We start from the raw sequence: 21,778 nt of genomic DNA, 5'->3' as shown, positions 1-21,778 counted from the left end.
TTTATAGCTGAGGGAACTGAGGGCCAGAGAAGTGAAGTGACTAAGCCCAAGGTCACGCAGCAGACATGTGGTAGAGCCGGGCTTAGAACCCAGCTCCTTCTGACGCTGGGCCTATGCCCTATCCACTAAGCCACACTGCTTCTCAGATGGCACATAAGTGAGGTCAGTACCAGACAGCAGAACATTAAAGGGGGCAGTGCCCTGACAAGGTGGTGTGGTTAAAAATGAGAAAGTATCTGCCTGTTAATAATATTAATAATAGTGATAATTGTGGTATTTGTTAAGTGCTTACTATGTGCCAGGCACTGTACTAAGTGATTTGGGCAGAGAGGGAAGACGGAGAATACAAGCACATTGGGTTGGACTCAGTCCCTGTCCTTATAATCTCCATTTTACAGATGAGGAAATTGGGGGCCAGAGAAGTGAAGTGACTTGCCCAAGGTCACAGAGCAGACAACTGGCAGAGTTGGGATTAGAACCCATGACTTTCTGCCTCCCAGGCCTGTGCCCTATCCACTATGCCACGCTGCTGCATCTGTCTGAACTGGAATCTGAGAGTGCAATGGATCCAACGCTAAGGAGGGAGGGGCTCAAATGTCCGTCAGGAAAAATGCACTGTTGGGATTCAAGCCGACTTCGGGATATAATGCATAATTTAACATCTGCGGAATGTAAAGTGAATTCCCTCTGGACCTTAAGCTCATTGTGGGCAGAGAATGGTGTCTGACAACTCTATTGTACTGTACTCTCCCAAAAGCTTAGTACAGTGCTCTGTACACAGTAAGAGCTCAATAAATACAATTGAATGAATGAATAAGAATTCACTTTCAAACACTGTATTGTTTTAATGACTCTAGCTATTACCACAATACTGAGATGTACATCTCCAAAAATAGCACTAACTGATTGGAAGGGGGGGCAAATTTTTACTGATCAAATATCTGAAACCATCCCTGTATCTCATCCCCAGGTCCCAACAATAACAATAATAATACTAGCATTTCTTAAATGCTTCCTATGTGCCAAGCACTAATACAAGTGCTGAAGTGGATACAAAGTAAGACACAGTGTTACATAAGTTTTCCTTTAGTTGGGGTTTGTCAAGAGGGTAACCCTATATATGAGGAGAACTGACTGTACTTACTCTTTATCTTCTATATGTCCCTCTGACCTAAACTGTTGAGATGGCTTTAAAATATTACCTTATTTATCCTAATAACAATCTCTCTAGATTGGTAGCCGAAAAATAAACTTCTCATCCATCCATCACTCAGTGGTATTTACTGAGCACTTAAAATGTGCAGAGCAATCAATCAATGACATTTCTTAAGTACTTACTATGTGCAGAGCACTGTACCAGGCGCTTGGGAGCATACCATATTAACAGATTTAGCAAACATTTCCCTGCCTATAATGAGCTGACAGTCTAGAGGATTACTGAGTGGAGGAAATGAGAATTGGCCTCAATTCAAAACCTCAGTGTAAATGTGAAATTAGGCAATAATGCAACTACTAGTCCCTTACTCTTCCTACTGTCAGCGCTCTCTTCCCTTTAACAGGAAACATGAATTGGAAGCATGAGGATTTAATTCAAACTTGAGGTAATGTTGGATAATCTCTGTCTAACCATATTGCCATTTCTAAATCAAGTGGCCTATTTCACAGATGGGGCACAAAGATTTTTTTAAAGGGTTTAGAGTCATAAAATTAAATAATGTAGTCTTCTAATTGAAAAAGTAATTGTATAAAAATATGAACTAAATACAGGTAGGTGGCAACTGCTAGAAGAAGAAGAAGAAGTGTGGGCCCTGGAAGAATAAGTCATTGGTTTGCAAAATCTACTTTCTCCTACTTAGACTGTAAGCCTCCAACCCTATTACATTGTGTCTCCACCAGTGTATATTACAGAGTGTGGCACAAAGTAAGCACTTCCCAAATACCCTTAAAAAAACCCCAAGAAACGTGTTTCTAATAGATTCGAGAACTCAGTGTATATGACAGATCATTTAAGGATGAGCCAAGGAGATACAGTTAAATAATGAAATAAAATGAATGAGGGAATTTCAGTTGAATTTTAGGAATGCTTCCTGCTTCTGAACCTTATTAGTCTGTGGAATCATTTCCTCTTGGGGAAGAGTCAGAGGCACCTTGGCCAAAATTGTTTAAAAATCAGACGAGTCAAACCCCTGGGAAAAATATTATGGGAACTCTCCAGTGAAGGCTCCAGGGAAGGCACGTGAAGATTTAATATGCCTATTTTGTCGCTAATTCCCTCCCCCACCCATTCTTTCCAGGCAACAAGATGTCATTTCTTCGACAGGCATCCTCACGAACTCATTACATGATTGCCTCTTGGCAGCTTTTGGGTGCAGAGAATTACCTTAAGAATCCTAATTAGCAAGGGTAGTTAAATAATATAGCAAGGAACCTAAAACTCAAGATTCCAGCACAAAGAAACAATTCACTCAAGCCACCTTAAACCTGTCAGACAGACACAGAACTGTTTTCTAATGATGTGTGAGTGGGGTGCCTTGGTAATTAGTTCCTCCCAGCATGCCCTGTTCCAGAACCACTGTCCAATATTCTTGCAAATCAGACACATACACACACACACTCTCTCTGCAATTAGATGACTGCTTTCAAATAAAAATTCCAACAAACAGAAAACAGATTAATCCCCAGACAACACATTCACCACAATTTCCACAATTTCTCCTATTGACCCGTTAACTCAGCTGATCACTTTTGACACTGAACTGGAAAAAAAAAAACACAAACCAACCCATCAGAAACAAAAGAAGCACATGGTTCCTAGCTGAGGAAATGTGATGCTGGTGCTATACTGCTATGGTGAGATGAAAGACAATGCCCCAAGCTGTGCTGAATTGGCTAGAGGAATAAAAACAGTTGGTTCTGGTACTCTCTTGGATTTCCAACTGATTCTGCAGCTTTGTTGATTTGACTTTGCCTTTTATACACTTCCCAGTGGGACTACTTGCATAGTTGTTGAAAAGCGAATCAAGTTCCAGAAGGAATACTCCTATTTACTCTCCTAATTGCTCCTATCATATAACTGACCCACCAGAACTCTTTTGTACTTTTACAAAATGTTTCCGGTCTCCCCTGGCTTGCCCTCCCTCCTCAGTTAGCAGTATGATGTACTAGGTGGACTCCCCAGTTGAGGAAGAAGCAGCCGAAGCTGGTGGAACTGTGATATTAAAGGGGATCATCTGATAGACGAACACTCTCTCCACCTTCAAAGTTTTATTCAAAGCACAACTCCTCCACCAGGTCTTCCCTGATTAAGCCCTCATTTCTTACTCTTCTACTAAGGAGAGTTTTCAAGTGCTTAGTAGAGTACTATGCACACAGTTAGTGCTCAGAAAATACAGTTAAATACAATGTAACAATAAACGGACAGAGTCCCTGCCCACATCCCCTTGCACTTGAATTTGCACCCTTTATTCACCTCTCCCTCAGCCCCACAGCACTGATGTATATATCCATAATTTCTTTATTTTACGTTCAAGTCTGTCTCCCCTTCTGGACTGTCAGCTTGTGGGCAGAGACCACGCCTACCAACTCCCTAACATCGTACTCTCCCAAGAGCTTAGTACAGTATTATGCACATGGTGAGCACTCAATACCATTGATTGACTGATTGATCAATGCAGTAATCACACAACTCAGCTTAAACTTTTCATTGTATCCTTTTGGAAGGTCAGGGTGGTGACTAACTCTCACTAGTGTTATTTCTTTTCAGTGCTTAGTTCAGTTATCTGCACACAGTAAGCTCCTTATAAATATTACTATTACTAAATGGGATAGGAGCAACAGCATACAAATTTTCAACTGACTCCCCAGAAAGTGAGATAGTGGTGGGAGACTGCCCTATAGCACTTAATTTAATCTATTTATTTTTATTAATGTCTGTCTCCCCGTCTAGACTGTGAGCTCACTGTGGGCAGGAATGGGTCCGTTTGTTGTTCTATTTTACTCTCCCAAGCACTTAGTACAGTGCTTTGCACACAGTAAGCGCTCAATAAATATGATTGAATGAATAAATGAACAAACTTACATAAATACCACTATTATTCTGCCTCTTCCCCTACCATTAATTCATTTTAAAGTCTGTCTCCCTGACTATATTGTAAGTTCATTAAGGGCAGGGATCATGTCTACCAACTCTGTTGTACTGCAGTCTTCCTAATGCTCAGTACAGTGCTCTCTGCCCACAGTAATCTCTCACTAAATCTCATTGACCGATTGATTGATAGATTGACTGAAGGATGGCTGACGAATGCTCAAACAACAATCTGGGGTTCAAAAAATGGAAAATAACTGGCAAGGGACAAGGATGCTTTGGGAATAGGAGACTAAATTGAACAACAATGGATGTGCAGTGTTGCATAAAATGCTCAAAACGAAGGCAAGAGAAATTTTTAGGGAACAGAAAGTTACTGGAAAATAACTTAAACCAGAAGGCATTGAGTAACTTTATGATCTTAGTCTTTGTAGAAGAGCACTGGCATGCCCAAGGACTGACTATAAAGCCAAATTAATAGATCTTCCCAAATTTGCAAGAAGATGATGACAGCAGGATGAATGTTTCTGTCACAAAATAACAATTCTGACTGAATCTCAAATTTTTTTCAATATGCCACAAACACTGCCATTTGTGAAAAGGATTCAACGAGGGTGCTGGTAAAAATTAGCGGAGTAGAAAAGCTCTAACGGAGCAACATGCTAGCAATTACCCCGGACAGCAGAGAACTTCCTCCCATCAAAACACTGAAGCGAATACTCAAGATGATAATTGAAGAAAACAAGAAAACACTGGCCCGGAGAAATGATGTGGAGGCCTTACAATGGAGAAGATTGCACCTTGAACTGGATATAATAATAATAATAATAATGTTGGTATTTGTTAAGTGCTTACTATGTGCAGAGCACTGTTCTAAGCACTGGGGTAGATACAGCGTCATCAGGTTGTCCCACGTGAGGCTCACAGTCCCCATTTTACAGATGAGGGAACTGAGGCACAGAGAAGTTAAGTGACTTGCCCACGGTCACACAGCTGACAAGTGGATATGACTCATGAAGCTGCGCGACCAACAACGGAGACTCCAAAGGCCTCTTTCGCCATCATCCCCAGAGGCTCGGCATCTTCCAGCCGCTAGATTTCCGTACCCACAAAGCCATTTCCAGACCACGTTTGATGATTTTATGCAGCACAGATGACTGCAGGCTCTCAAGGATTGCCACCACCATGGAAAAATCAAGAAACCATCCTTTGGAACCGTGCATTCTTGGGTCATGTAGGCACTGAGCTCCATTAGTGATGGAGCACTGATGGCGCTAATGTGGACCAGAAGACCGCTTTCGTATGGGGAGATGCTTCCAAGATGGATGACAATCTACCCACAGAGAGGCAGTAGCAGTAGTGGCATTTATTAAATGCCTACTGTGTGCCAAACACTATACTACGTGCTAGGAAAAAACACAAGGATGAGAATTAGACGCAGTCCCTAGCTTCCCGGGAGCTCATAATCTAACAGGCAGGGGTATGATAGGGCAGAGTTAGCAAAGACATATAGGGATGAAAATATCAAAATATAAGAGGCAAGTGTGACGATAAATACAAGGTAAAAAGGTCACTGTGGCTAGCAGAGCAGGGCTTTCAGGCTCCTCGCAGTTCCTTTGCAAAAGCCACGATCCCGGCCACAGCTATGGCTTTTCTAACATACCTCGAAGTTGAGGTCTAAGGCTGCTGCCGGCATTTGAGTCTTTATGGGGCTGGAGCAGGGGACTATTTGAGTCCTGAGGCTGTCAGAAAGGAGGGGGGGGAGGAGGAACCGAGCAGCAGTTCCAGTTTGCATCAGGCCCTAGAGGTCCCACGTAAGGAGAACAAAAATGACAAGTCATCAGCAGGTGATAGTTCCAAAATCTGGAAAGTTCAATTTCCTCTGTCTGGTTTTGGCAAGGGCGTACGTGTCCATTGCTGTACTCCTGTCTGAAGGGGAAGGGAGGCTGAAATACCTGAACCTCGATATGATGACTCTGCGGCGAAGTCAATGGAGAACAGGAGCATTTATGGGTGTTGCCAATTTGAGAGGAAATAAAAGTTAGGTGCCACTTTGTACAGGGAACATAAAGTACAGGGAAAACAGGAGAAACAGCATGACCGAGTGTATAGAGCCCGGGTCTGGGAGTCTGCAGGACCCGGGTTCTAATTCCAGCTCTGCCAAATGTCTGCTTGTGTGACCCTGGGAAAGTCACTTATCTTCTCTTGGCCTCAGTGTCCTCATCAGTAAAATGGGGATTAAGGCTATGTCATGGGACAGGGACTGGGTCTAACTGATTAATCTGTATCTACCCTGGCACTTAGTATTATGTCTGGCATATACATAGTAAGTGCTTAACAAATAAATCAATAATAAATCAATAATAAATGCTTAAAATAAGTAGTAAATAGCCTTACGACCTTGAGCAAGTCACCTAACTTCTCTAGGCCTCAGTCACCATATCTGTAAAAATGGGGATTAAGAGTGTGAGCCCCAGATGGGACAGGGACTATGTCCAACCTGATTGACTTGTATCTACTCTAGCGCTTCGAACACTGCTTGGCACATAGTAAGCACTTAGCAAGTACCACAATTATTATTATTATGAGAATAAGTAAGTGCACAATATGTGGGAGGGAATGTAAAAAGAAGGGAAGCACATTCCAGTGACTGCAAATGTATGGAAGCATTTGCAAACAAGGCTTTTTGAAAGTAGAGTTCATATTGGTGGAAAACTCCTGAAGTTCAGCTCGTACAAAAATGAGGTAGAATGGCACTCTTGAAGGAAATATGCCTGTCTTTAAAACCAAATTTATCAGGATACTCAAATAAAAGCTTTTTCATGAGTGCTCTGTAATGGTCTGATTAGATAAGGGCTCTTTCTGTGAATAGTGAAAATAGTGGCAGTGGTCAGGTTCCAGTGCAGGAGGCTGATAAAAGTAAAAGTGAAAAAAGTCTTCTAATTCTCCCACTTAATCAACAGAATCTGACTAGGGTAACTTTCCACAGGGAACAAAACCCACCACACTGTCCCCTTTCACCTTCAAAGCCACCTCTTCCAATAAGGCTTCCTTAATTAATTCTCACTTCCTTGGTGACATCAACCTATCAGCACCCCCACCGACAGCACTGTGCCTAAAAATATGGGACTATAATAGATATGGTAGACACATTCCCTGTCCATAATGAGCTTGCAGTCTAGAGGGAGCTTACTGAAAACTCCCAAAGTCCTGTCTGAATGATGCCACGGTACACTACTACAGACAACCAGAAAGCAGTGTGGCTTAGGAAGCAGTATGGCCTAATGGGTAGAGCACAGGCCTGTGAGTCAGAGGACCTTGGTTCTAATCCCAGTTCTGCCATTTGTCTGCTGTGTGACCTTGGGGAAATTGCTTAACTCCTCTGGGCCTCAGTTACCTCATCTGTAAAGTAAGCATTAAGACTGTGAGCCCCAAGTGGGACATGGATTGGGTCCAACCTGCTTATCTTGTATCTCCCCCAGCACTTAGTACAGTGCCTGGCACATAGTAAGTTACTTAAATACCATAGAAACAAAAACAAAGAAAAAGACTTAGAAATGCTAGCATCAACTGCAGTTTCTGGAGTTTAAATTTCTGCTTGCACTTCTTGCTCAAACGTTGCAATAAAAACAGAAAAATCCACACTGGTCTCAGAGGTGACGCTTGGGGTTTGGTAGCAAACACCTCCTTTTTCATATGACTAGGCCCTTATGCTCGCCTCTTGAAAATGAAACAAATCTGCCCTACTTTTTTTTAGATTCTGTGGGAGTCTTCCCCTTTGATTACACAATTCTGAAAATGACTTTCTGAAAGTGCTAATGAAGACAGATTCCCAGAAGGAAAAGCTAAAGGATTGGGAGATGGTTGCTTGAAAAGCAGTAGAATATAGTCAAACAGCTATTCATCTTACCCTAGATCTGAGGAGAATAAGCTCTAGGCCCAACCAAACTCTCAGGACTCTCCCAGTCCCAGCCCAGACGAGCCCAAAAGTCATGTTCTTTTTGTAGAGGCTTTTGAAGGGTTTTTGACCCAGGAAGCCCAGGTGACTGTACTGTGGGCTATGTTTTTCCATAGCTTACAAGGTATGAACTAGGATCCATTCCACCTCTGCAAAAGTCTGAAATTCTTCATGTGAAGTTCTATAAAATTAGGCATCATTGAGCTATTTATTTTTTCTCTATCGAAGTAATTCAAAGCCTAGTATCGCAAAGAATTAAATAAAGAGTTGTGATATGATTATTAATCTTTATCAGAGGCTACAAAAGAAGAACTTTGCTCTGTTGGCTGAAGTAGTAGTTTTTCAACTTTAGTGAAAAATACATCCAATTTAGACTGAACAACCGCTGCCTTCTTTTCTTCAAAAAGTAAGTACCCTGGGGCTGGTTGTTTTTCTGAAGACCTCTGCATGTCTTTGAACTCTCCACCAGAGTCTTCTTCCTTAATCATTTTTAAAGTTCATTTGCTTTCGATCCAAAAAAACATTTGGTGGTGAAGAGCTGCCAAGACAACCTCTTATACTGCCAGCAGGGATGGAGATTTCTCCACTTATTCTGAAAGGAGGACAGAATCCCTCTGCTAGATTTCAGGCTCTCTCAGGCCAGGGACCATATGTACTAGCTCTAGTGTACTCTCCCAAGCGCTTAGTACAGTGCTCGGCACTGAAAACTCCCCAAGTCCTGTCTGAATGATGCCATGGTACACTACTGCAGACAGCCAGGAAGCAGAGGGGCCTAGGACCTAATGGGTAGAGCACAGGCCTGTGAGTCAGAGGACCTTGGTTCTAATCCCAGTTCTGCCACTTGTCTGCTGTGTGACCCTGGGGGAGTTGCTTAGCCTCTCTATGCCTCAGTTATCTCCTCTGTAAAATGAGAATTAAGATTGTGAGCCCCACGTGGAACAGGGGCTAGGTCCAACCTGATTATCTCGTATTGGCCCCAGCACTTAGTACAGTGCCTGGCACATAGTAAGCACTTAACAAATATCATAAAAACAAAAACACAATATAGAAAATACTGCTGATTGATTTATGAATGAGGACCTGAAGCCTGCAAGCTCTAGACTGTAAACTAGTGGTGGGGAGGGAACATATCTACCAACTCTGTTATATTGTACTCTCCCAAGCACTTAGTACAGTGATCCATATATAGTAAGTGCCCAATAAATATCATTGATGATGATCATCATCATCGTGAGGGTGAGGGTCAGGTAGAAGGGGCAGAGATTTTGAGAAGTGCAGTGTGGCCTAATGGATAGAGTACAGACCTGCGAGTCAGAAGGACCTGGGCTCTAATCCCGGCTCCACCACTTGTCTGCTGTATGACCTGGGGCAAGTCACCTCACTTCTCTGTGCCTCAGTTACCTCATCTGTAAAATGGGGATTAAGACTGTGAGCCCAAGACGGGACAGGGACTGTGTCCAACCCAATGACCATGTCCCTATCCCAGCACTTAGTACAGTGTCTGGCATATAGTAAGTGCTTAACAAATACCTCAATTATTATTAGATTTTTTAAGTAGATTTAGTTATCCTCTTTTACCTATCCATGATTCTATGCTGTTTTCAGGTTCTGTTCAGGCAGGGGCGAGGGAGGCGTTTGATGGGAAGCAGGTGAATGAAGGTATCTCCATTTCAGCCAAAAGCAGCCAAGAATCAGGCTGGGGGAAATGAGTTTGCCTAAATCTGCCCAAGATCTCTGCCCTGTCTGTTGAACTCCGATAACACGGCCCCCTTCTCCCTTGGCCCCCGGAGAAGCTGGGCTTCAAGTCTGGTTTCAGGAAGGAGCAGGGAAGAAGGGGAGGGAATGTGTCCATGTATCATTATGTTGGACTCTCCCACGTGCTTAGTACAGTGCTCTGCACACAGTAAATGCTCAATATATATGATTGAATGAGGGAATGAATGGGAGGGAGGGAACAGATTCCCCTCAGTAATGATAATAACGATGGCATTTAAGTGCTTACTATGTGCCAGGTACTGTACTAAGTGCTAGGGTGGATACAAGAAAATCGAGTTAGACACAGTCCCTGTCTCATGTGGGGTTCACAGTCCCTGTCTCAATCCCCATTGTACAGATGAGGTAACTGAGGCTCAGAGAGTTGAAGTCACTTGCCCAAGGTCACACAGCTGACAAGTGACCGAGTCAGGATGAGAACTGAGGTCTTTCTGACTCCCAGGCCTGTGCTCTATCCACTAGGCCATGTTGCCCAATTCAAAAAGCCTCATCCATTGGTGTCCTCCCTCATCTCATTGTTTTCTTCAAAACTCACCACTTTTTGCCTGCCAGCATCTTTTGGATGTGTCCTACGCTTCTGATTCCTCTCTTAGACGCTACAGAGAGGGATCAGAAATATAGGACATATCAGCAGACACCATGAGCACCGCTGTGGTTTGGGGTTGGAGAGAATATTAAGTGTTTCCAAAACAACCTTAATTATCCTATATTCACATAGAGAGTGAAGTTGAAATGATGTAGGCTTCTTGGGTTATTTGGGGGGTTCTTTCCTCTAGACTGTAAGATCTGCTGTGGGCAGGGAACGTGTCTATCAACTCTGTTATGCTGTACTCTCCTAAGTGCTCAGTACAGTGCTCTGCATCCAGTAAGTGCTCAATAAATAGCACTCACTGATTAATAGAGTTCAATAACTTTCAAAACGGGCAGCCACAATGAATGCCCTAATCCATGGAAAATCTGTACCGGCTCCTCTGAGTTCTTTTATTCCTGGGCAGTTGGGAATTGAAAGAGATTTGGAATTTCCATCTAGGATTATAAACTCTTCAAGGTCACGGATGGGGCATCTAACTTTTATTCTTCTCTCCCAAGGGCCTAATACAGAGCTAACCAAACAATAAATAAATAGTAATAAATGAAACTATATTTTTATTGAAAACATCAGTCTTATTTTGGGAATGCAAATTAAAGAAGCCCCTGGAAAGTGAGGATCAGGAATGAGGGTCATATAAGCAGAAAACAAAACAAAAATAATTTCGTACTTACCAAGGCATAAGTCGGCCTATTCTCGTCTCCTTGCTTTTGTTAATAAAAAACCCAGCAAGAGGGTCAGCGGCTGCACCGGAGACTTTCCCCAGGAAGAGCACCAGAGACGACTGATATGGAGAAATCTGAAAAAACAGGTGGGGAATAACTAATAATAATAATAATGTTGGTATTTGTTAAGCGCTTACTATGTGCCGAGCACTGTTCTAAGCGCTGGGGTAGACATAGGGGAATCAGGTTGTCCCACGTGGGGCTCACAGTCTTCATCCCCATTTTACAGATGAGGGAACTGAGGCACAGAGAAGTTAAGTGACTTGCCCACAGTCACACAGCCGACAAGTGACAGAGCTGGGATTCGAACTCATGAGCCCTGACTCCAAAGCCCGTGCTCTTTCCACTGAGCCACGCTGCTTCTCCAAGCTTGGGCTCATCACCAGGAACACGCAAGAAAAATATCAAAGGAGACCTCAGCACCACTAACTTGTAACTTTTACACAAGCCTGGTCACACCAGAACTCACGGTCCATTTGGGCTCCAAATCTTAGCTCTGCTGCTTGTGACTTGATGTTGGAGGGGCAGAAATGACAAACTGAGTAAGTAGGATAAGCAGTTTGCTTAACTAATACAGTGCGAGAGAGAGAAAGAATGAGAGAGGTAAATTCAGAGACAAACTAGTAAACATACTTTTGTTTGACTTATGGAATAGTTGAGGAAGGTACACGGAAAGTAGAGGAGGACCCCAGACAGCCTTGTTTTAAGGAATACAGACGGGCTGGGATTACAGCATGTCTTTGGATCTCTCTTACCTATCAATCAATAAGGATTTACTGAATGCTACCAGATGGGGCTGATTTTACAATGACCAATTTCCAGCGGCCTGGAACCCTCTCAATCTTTACTCCTTCATTTTCTTTCTCCCATTGTCACTTCAAAATCTCATTTCAAATTCACCGTCCCCCTATTTTTTTTGGTCTTTTTCTCCCCCATGACCACCACATTAACATACTTTTATTCTGCTATTCCCTGTTCTCTCCCCCTCTGGCCTGTTAGCTCACTGTGGGCAGGAAATGTGGTTAGCCTCACCTGGGACATGGACTGTGTCCAACCTGACTACCTTGTATCTGTCCCAGCGATAAGAACAGCACCTGGCACATAGTAAGCGCTTAACAGATACCATAAAAAAAAAAACAACAAAAAAAGAAATGGGCAGTGGTATGGATTTCCACAGGGGCTTCCTGGAACCTGGATTCCAATATGGGGCTATAATCATATTTTCTTTCCAGACAGAATGAGAGGCCACAGGGAATTTGTTTCACATTTTCCAGGGGGTCAGGAGAGGAAGCAGGAAGAGGGTTTAGGGCTCAAGAGCCAAGTTGGTACTGTGTGGAAGACAATGACCCGTTTGGCAGGACATGGGCTAATCAGGCTCACTCACCCGTGCTATATCCAGCAAGTAGATCTGTAGATAGAAAGCAATAGCACTTGTAGCCACCTGGTTTGGGGCACCCCCGATTCCATAACACAGCTTGGTGCAAACCGAGAGTCGATCGTCCTGGCTCTTTGAAAGAAGAAGACGAGTCAGTATTTTAATCAAACTGTCAGTACCAATCGCAGCCACTAACTTACCTCTCATAGAGCGAACACAAAACATCCAGCAGAAATGCTTTATTTCAGGACCTCTCACTCTCCCTCCCACAAACTCATCAGTCTCTATGTCTGAATTTGCCCAGTGTCAACACTTTAGAACTTATTCGGCTCCATTAATCACTTTAATGCCTTCTTTGGCCCAAAGGCCTCTCACCCTTCCTGACTCAAAGAAATGGCCCAGGAAGAACATCAAAAACCAACCACCCCAGCTTTATCAATCAATGGATTGTATTTATTGAGTACTTACTGTGTGCAGAGCACTGTACTAGGTACTTGGGAGAGTACAATATAACAATAAAAAGTACAATATAACAATGAAAGAGCCCACAAAGAGCTTACAGTCTAGAGGGAGTGATAGATATTAATGAAAATAAATTACGGATATGTACATAAAGGCTGTGGGGCTGAAGTAAGGGGAGGGATGGTGAACATAGAGAGCAAATCAGGGTGATGGAGAAGGGAGAGGGAGAAGAGTAAATGAGGCCTTAGTCAGGAAAGGAGATGTGCCTTCAATAAGGCCTTGAAGGTGGGGAGAGTGATTATTTCTTTGTCAGACATGAAGAGGGAGGGCATTCCGGGCCAGAGGCAGGACAGGAAGGATGGTGGTGCTGTCTATAATGATGGGAAAGTCAGAAGAGGTGGACAGTGTTTTAGCAAGCACTGAGGAGAATAAGATAGAACAGGTATACATGCTTGCTGCCCTCTTGGCTACCCATCACTCCACCTGTCCCAGGCTACCTCACCCCTCCTGGACTCTTTTGCCAGCCCCCTGAATCCCTAGAATCAAAAATACACAGCTTCAACTCCAACCTCGCCACCAGTCTCAATAACTTACTCCCTGTCCCTTCGTTGCCTCTGCCCTGCTGCCCTGGATGACACCAAGTCTTTTTTTTGTTAGTTTTTGTTTTATTTTAAAAACTTTGAATAACTGCTGAATCATCAAAATGTTCTAGGTCTTGTGCATTTCATAAGCTACAATCTTTTGCTATATTCTTTTCCCTCATGGTTCTAACTTCATAATGAGGCAGGACAAACACAGTCAACCAGTATTTATGCTGGGAGAAGTGGTTTTTCTGTGTTTTGCTTTTATTGGTTTTGTTTGGATTTTCTGGGTGTTTTTTTAAATTTCATTTTATGGGTATTTGGTTGCTTCCTTTAAAAGGTAAATTGTTACATGTGAGGGCAGGAATAAAACAAAAAATGGATTGAAGCATGCATGATCAAAGGTCAAAGTATAAATACAATTATTTTAAACATATTTCAAGGCAGAGAACATCACATGTGACAAGTTAATAAAATTTTCACAGCTAGGGTGTTTATGAGTAGTACACAGAGTCAACTAGTGAGATTCTGTAACTGCAGTAAAATTGCTTTTCTGTGCATCTGGTTTATGTTTTGTACACTTTTACAGATGAACATCTTCATTGCTGCACAAAATTAAGTCATGTTTGTAATTTCCATCTTCGGGGTCACCTTAAGGGCATGGTCAAAATCAGGAGTACAGACTGGATCACAAACTCTAAAGCTCAAAGTCGATCTACTAGCATTCAAGAGATGGTCACCTCAACTCAGTGTTCATTACCTCCCCACCTTCCAGTGGTCTTCCCCGGTGGCTACTGGTCACGCCATTTCAACAGCCAACCTTAGCACTTGTTTATTAACAATAATAATAATAGCTGTGGTATTTAAGTATTTACTATGTACCAGGCACTGTACTACACGCTGGGGTGGATACTAGCTAAATCAGGTTGGACATGGTCCTTGTTTATGACTTTGGGCAAATCACTCAACTTCTCTGAGCCTCAGTTACCTCATCTGTAAAATCGGGATTCATTACCTTTTCTCCCTCCTACTGAGCCCACCCAAGGCAAGGACTATGTCCAACCTGATTAACTTTGTTGTGGGCAGGGAACATACTTACCAACAGTTCTGAATTTTACTCTCCCAAGCACTTTAGTGCAGTGCTCTGTGCAAGTAAGCACTCAATAAATACCATTGATTGATTGTAGCTTGCCCAGTGTTTAGAATGGTGCTTGACAAGTGCTTAACAAATTCCATATTAACAATAATAATAGTATATTGTTATTAACGATCCTCCAAGTAGGTAAGCCTACATAGCTACAGAGATGGTCAAACTCACACACAACTGATAATAGTAATCAGGAGAGGGAAACTCACAGTTACAACAAATTGGGAACTTAGTTAAAAGAACTAAATTTGGGGTGGATGATCACCTGGCAAGGACGAGGGTCGCAGTGGTTTCTAGGCGTTTCTGAGTCAGAGAATAAAGGAAGAGCTAAATCATCGAGGAAATGAACGATCTCACAAAGACCCAGTGGTGATCTTGAAATTTCAGAGTCAGCGGTTCTAATCCGGCCCCGTCACAAACTGTGGGAATTTGGCCCAAGGAGGCATCCTTCCATAAATTCAGACTGTCATCAAAAAGCAGTGAAAATTGTCCAGATGGGAAAAGCCTGTGCAAATATTTGGAGGTCCATAAATAAGGGTGTGAGAGGCACCTGAGAGAATCAGCGCTGCCTCCTCATTTAAAGTGGCGGAGAGCTTGCATGGAGCCTCATCTGAGTGGTTACCCTACCTCTCCTCCTTATTCTCCTCTTCTTTCTCCCCTCTGGCTTGGTACCCTTTGCTCAGAATGTACATTCCTGTGCATACACACACACATACGGAGTCAGTCAATCATTTATTGAGCGCTTACTGTGTGAAGGGCACCGTTTGAAGTGCTTGGGAGAGAACAACAGAACAATATAACAGACACATTTCCTGCCCACAACAAGCTGGCAGTTTAGAGGGGGAGACAGACATTCATATAAATTACAAACATGGACACTAGTGCTGTGGGGCTGGGAGGGGGGATGAATGAAAGGAGCAAATCAGGGTGATGCAGAAAGGAGAGGGAGAAGAGGAAAGGAGGGCTTAGGAAAGGGAATATACACACACAATCCTCCCCCCCCCCCAATATACAGGTACCACCAAAGGCTTCTCCAAAAGGCTCATTATGGGCAGAGACTGTCCATTTACTGTTCAATCGTATTTATTGAGCGTTTGTAGTGTGCACTGTGTGTTATATTGTACTCTGCCAAATGTTTAGTACAGTACTATGCACATAATAATGTTGGTATATGTTAAGCGCTTACTATGTGCAGAGCACTGTTCTAAGTGCTGGGGTAGATACAGGGTAATCAAGTTGTCCCACATGAGGCTCACAGTCTTAATCCCCATTTTACAGATGAGGCAGCTGAGGCACAGAGAAGTGACATGCCCACAGTCACACAGCTGAAAAGTGGCAGAGCTGGAATTCAAACCCATGACCTCTGACTCCCAACCTCAACTAGGCTAGAAAGAAGTGTGTTTCCTATAGAGTGGGTCGTCCCTTCCGTTATTAAAGTTATCACACGAAGTGTTTATAATAATAATTATTATTTTTGCTGTTGTTGTTTTCTGCGTTAAGCGCTACTGTTCTAAGTTGGTATGAGTTAATGAGGTCAGACGCAGTCCATACCCCACATGGGGCTCCCAGGCTAAGGACTGTTTAAACCTCTGGGTTCAAGAGCCAGGAAAGCCTGGGCCTTGCTCTGTTCCCTTCTTATCGGAAATACCCATATCCAGAGTGGCAGGGCTAGGACCCGCTAAAGGAAAGAGGCCGATTCGGTAGTATCTGAGTCCGCCAGACGTGGCCCTATCTCAGTGACTGCCCTCCCCCTTCCAAACCGAGGGTGAAATTCAACATTCTGAGCCTAGGAAATGCACTGTTTTTCTGTCACATGTCAAAACAGACATTGCCTTACAGTCAACTACAAGAAAAGTTTTGTGGAAATCATTACAAAAACCAAATATGGGTCCTTAGAAATAACTCCTCTAGACCCTATCCGGTACAGAGGTCGGAACCCTTCACTCGAAACGAAATAAGTCACTATATCACTAAATTAGAAACAAAAGTCATTTTCCTCTACCAAGAAAGCCAGCACTGCATGTTTCCCCTGCCTTTTCACAGCTGTGACTTTCATTCTTGTGGACGGGGAAAGTGTCTACCAACTCCAATATACTCTACTCTCCCAAGTGCTCAGTACAGTGCTCTGCACACAGTACGCTCTCAATAAATGCGAATTGTTGATTTCCATTATGGTTTTTAGCTCTCCCCACATGTAGATTGTTGAACATTACTTTGTTGTGGGCAGGGACTGTCTTCCAACCCTTTGTTATATTGTACTCTCCCAAGCGCTTAGTACGGAGCTCTGCACACAGTAAGCACTCAATATATACGATTGATCGATCAATCATCCAGAAACCTGTCTACATGCTGAAGTGTACTATTCTGTGCCTGTTACCTCATCTGTAAAATGGGGATTAAGACTGTGAGCCCCATGTGGGCCAAGAACTGTGTCCAACCTGATTACCTTGTATCTACGCCAGTGTTTCGTACAGTGCCTGCCACGTAGTAAGCATTTAATGAATGCCACAGCAGAGGGAAGGAGCTCCAGGCCAAAGGGAGGATGTGGGAGAGAGGTTGGCAGTGAGATAGCTAGAGTCCCCTATATCATTAGTGGAAAGAACACGGGCTTTGGAGTCGGAGGTCATGGGTTCGAATCCCAGCTCGGCCACTTGTCAGCTGTGTGACTTTGGGCAAGTCGCTTAACTTCTCGGTGCCTCAGTTACCTCATCTGTAAAATGGGGATTAAGACTGCGAGCCACATGATTCCCCTGTGTCTACCCCAGCGCTTAGAACAGTGCTCGGCACATAGTAAGCGCTTAGCAAATTATTATTATTATTACTGAGACCCGCTTTATTAAATAATGACAGACCCTCTCCTATGAATTTCTCCCTGCCCAACTTCCTGTGGCAGCCAGTTTATCAGTGGGGCAGGTCCCTACTCAATCGCTGGGCACAAGCAGGGGGCAAGATGGCTATTGCCACTGGGGAGCGAAGCCGGATGTGGGACAATCAATCCTATTTATTGAAGCCGGGTGTGGGACAATCAATCAATCCTATTTATTGAACACTTAACTTTATGCAGAACATTGTACTAAGTTCATGGGAAGGTCAACCCAACAGTATAACAAGACACATACCCTGCCCACAACAGCCTAATGGGGAAGACAGACATTCATATAAATAAGCGCTCAGCTCGGTGCCCTGCACCTAGTAAGCACTTCATACAGGCACTGTACCTAGCTAGAAAGCACTCGGCACAGTGCCCTGCACCTAGCTAGAAAGCGCTCAGCACAGTGCCCTGCACCTAGCTAAAAAGTGCTCATCACAGTGCCCTGCACCTAGTAAGCATTTCATATAGGGCTCTGCACCTAGCTAGAAAGCGCTCATCACAGTGCCCTGCACCTAGCTAAAAAGCACTCGGCACAGTGCCCTGCACCTAGCTAGAAAGCGCTCAGCACAGTGCCCTCCACCTCGTAAGCGCTCAGCACAGTGCCCTGCATCTGGGAAGTGCTTTGCACAGGGTTCTGCACCTAGTAAGTGCTTAGAACAGGGCTCTGCACCTAGCTAGAAAGCGCTCAGCACAGTGCCCTGCATCTAGCTACAAAGTACTCATCACAGTGCCCTGCACCTAGTAAGCATTTCATACAGGGCTCTGCACCTAGCTAGAAAGCGCTCAGCACAGTGCCTTGCACCTCATAAGCACTCAGCACAGTGCCCTCCACCTGGGAAGTACTTCCCACAGGGTTCTGCACCTAGTAAACACTCAGTGCAGTGTCCTGCACCTAGTAAGCGCTTAGAACAGGGCTCTGCACCTAGCTAGAAAGCGCTCAGCACAGTGCCCCGCACCCCGTAAGCGCTCAGCACAGTGCCCTGCATCTGGGAAGTGCTTTGCACAGGGTTCTGCACCTAGTAAGTGCTTAGAACAGGGCTCTGCACCTAGTAAGCACTCAGTGCAGTGTCCTGCACCTAGTAAGCGCTTAGAACAGGGCTCTGCACCTAGCTAGAAAGCGCTCAGCACAGTGCCCTGCATCCGGGAAGTGCTTCACACAGGGTTCTGCACCTAGTAAGCGCTTAGAACAGGGCTCTACACTTAGCTAGAAAGCGCTCTGCACAGTGCCCCGCACCCTGTAAGCAATCAGCACAGTGCCCTCCACCTCGCAAGCGCTCAGCACAATGCCCTGCATCTGGGAAGTGCTTCGCACAGGGTTCTGCACCTAGTAAGCACTCAGTGCAGTGTCCTGCACCTAGTAAGCGCTTAGAACAGGGCTCTGCACCTAGCTAGAAAGCGCTCAGCACAGTGCCCCACACCCTGTAAGCGCTCAGCACAGTGCCCTGCATCTGGGAAGCACTTTGCACAGGGTTCTGCACCTAGTAAGCGCTTAGAACAGGGCTCTGCACCTAGCTAGAAAACGCTCAGCACAGTGCCCCACACCCCATAAGCGCTCAGCACAGTGCCCTGCATCTGGCAAGCGCTTTGCACAGGGTTCTGCACCTAGTAAGCACTCAGTGCAGCGTCCTGCACCTAGTAAGCGCTTAGAACAGGGCTCTGCACCTAGCTAGAAAACGCTCAGCACAGTGCCCCACACCCCGTAAGCGCTCAGCACAGTGCCCTCCACCTTGTAAGCGCTCAGCACACTGCCCTGCATCTGGGAAGTGCTTCGCACAGGGTTCCGCACCTAGTAAGCACTCAGTGCAGTGTCCTGCACCTAGTAAGCGCTTAGAATAGGGCTCTGCACCTAGCTAGAAAGCGCTCAGCCCAGTGCCCCGCACCCTATAAAGCGATCAGCACAGTGGCCTGCACCTCGGAAGCGCTTAGGGCAGGGCTCTGCACCTGCCAACGCTCAGTCCAGTGCCCTGCACGGAGAAGGCACTCCATAAATAGCGGTTGAGGGGGTGGGAGGTGGGAGGTCTCACCCGGGGAGGGTCGGGGGGCCGTGGGGGGGGTGCGGGCGGGGTCCCCGCCTCCATCCTGCGCGAAGCGCTCCGCCTCTTCCGGACCCCCGCAGCTCGCAGCAGCTCCCGCACCTGCAGCCGTCGAGGCCGCTGCAACCGGGGGCGGGGCGCGGAGGCAACAGCCCCGCCTGGGCAGTCACGGGTCATGGGTTCTAATCCCGCCTCCCCCGCTTGCCGAGCTCTTTCCGCCGAGCCACGCCGCTCCTCTATCTACTGAGCGCTTAGGCTGGGCGGAGCACTGGACGGAGCGTTTGGAAGGTGTGATTGTTAGCCGTGAAGCTGGGTGACCTCGGGCCAGTCACTTCACTTCTCTGGGCCTCAGTTCCCTCCTCTGTAAAAAGGGGGATTAAAAGCTGTGAGCCCCACGTGGGGCAACCTGATTCCCCTGGATCTCCCCCAGCGCTTAGGACAGTGCAGGGGGGCGCAGTGGAAAGAGCCCGGGCTTTGGAGTCAGAGGTCATGAGTTCAAATCCCAGCTCTGCCACTCGTCAGCTGTGTGACTGTGGGCAAGTCACTTCACTTCTCTGGGCCTCAGTTCCCTCATCTGTAAAATGGGGATTAAGCCTGTGAGCCCCACGTGGGACAACCTGATTCCCCTGTGTCTCCCCCAGCGCTTAGAACAGTGCTCGGCACATAGTAAGCGCTTAACAAATACCAACATTATTATTATTATTGCTCAGCACATAGTAAGCGCTTAAGAAATACCATTATTATTATTATATTGATGTCTACTTCTTTTGATATAGAGAAGCAGCGGGGCTCAGTGGAAAGAGCCTGGGCTTCGGAGTCAGAGGTCATGGGTTCGATTCCCTGCTCGGCCACTTGTCAGCCGGGTGACTGTGGGCAAGTGACTTCACTTCTCTGGGCCTCAGTTACCTCATCTGGAAAATGGGGATGAAAACTGTGAGCCCCACGTGGGACAACCTGATGACCCTGTATCTCCCCCAGCGTTTAGAACAGTGCTTTGCACATAGTAAGCGCTTAACAAATACCAACATTATTATTATAGTAAGCACTTAACAAATACTGTTATTATTATCATTATTATATTGATGTCTACTTCTTTTGATGTAGAGAAGCAGCGTGGCTCAATGGAAAGAGCCCGGGCTTGGGAGTCAGAGGTCATGGGTTCGAATCCCCACTCCCCCACTTGTCAGCTGTGTAGACTTTGGGCAGGTCACTTCACTCCTCTGGGCCTCAGTTCCCTCATCTGTCAAATGGGGATTAAGACTGTGAGCCCCACTTGGGACAACCTGATCGTCTTGTACCTCCCCCAGTGCTTAGACCAGTAACAAATACCATCATTCTTATTATGTCTGTCTCCCTCCTTCTGGTCAGCCCGGTGGGGATAGGGATGGTCTCTCTTGATTGCTGAATTGTTCTTCCCAAGCGCTTAGGACAGTGCTCTGCACGCAGTAAGCGCTCAGTAAATCAGATCGATTGAATGAATGAAGGGAATGTACATTTGGTAACAGAGCCAGTCCCTGCCTGTCTGTTGGGGGACCTTGGGCGAGTCACTTCACTCCTCTGGGCCTCAGTTCCCTCATCTGTCCAATGATTCCCCTGTATCTCCCCCAGCGCTTAGAACAGTGCTCTGCACATAGTAAGCACTTAAATCCCAATATTATTAAATGGGGATGAAGGCTGGGAGCCCCACGGGAGACAACCTGATGACCCTGTATCTACCCCAGCGCTCAGAACAGTGCTTGGCACATAGTAAGCGCTTAACAAATACCGATATCATTATTATTATTATCCGAGCCCCAGGGCGGGGCCTAGCTGGTGGTGCTTTTCTGGTTCAAGTCTGGCAAACCAGATGCAAAGCTTCTTTTATCATTAGGTTTGCCAACCACCTAGGATGCCGTTCTTCTTATTGTGGCATTTGTTAAGCACTTCCCATCTGCCAAGCACTGTGCTAAGCACTGGGGTAGACACAGGCTAAGCCGGTGGGACACAATCCCTGACCCACATGTAGCTCACAATCTTAAGAAAGTAGGGAAAACGGAAGCGTTGAGGTTACTGTGGTAACTCATCACAGCGCGATTGCAAATTTTAAGTGTAATAGAAAAATAAGAATGATCCAGCAGGTTGCTCGGAACGCTAAAACCCCAATTCGATTCAGAACAATAACATTTAAAAGAATCACAAC

General features: G+C 45.2%; 1 protein-coding gene across 1 annotated transcript in view; it reads right to left on the bottom strand.

Moving 5' to 3' along the window:
• Positions 1-19,776, bottom strand: part of MFSD2B (major facilitator superfamily domain containing 2B) — a 59,876-nt gene extending 40,100 nt beyond the window's left edge. The window contains exons 1-3 of the mRNA XM_039913003.1: positions 19,591-19,776; positions 12,514-12,636; positions 11,079-11,203 (exon numbers count right to left, since the gene is read on the bottom strand). Coding sequence (XP_039768937.1) covers positions 11,079-11,203; positions 12,514-12,636; positions 19,591-19,776 — 434 coding nt within the window. The remainder of the gene's footprint in view (positions 1-11,078; positions 11,204-12,513; positions 12,637-19,590) is intronic.
• Between the last annotated feature and the right edge of the window lie 2,002 nt (positions 19,777-21,778).

The sequence above is a fragment of the Ornithorhynchus anatinus genome, chromosome 9 (genome assembly GCF_004115215.2).
Source record: "Ornithorhynchus anatinus isolate Pmale09 chromosome 9, mOrnAna1.pri.v4, whole genome shotgun sequence".
NCBI lineage: Eukaryota > Metazoa > Chordata > Mammalia > Monotremata > Ornithorhynchidae > Ornithorhynchus > Ornithorhynchus anatinus.
The sequence above is the reverse complement of the archived record's forward strand: the minus strand, read 5'-3'. Positions and strand labels throughout refer to the sequence as shown.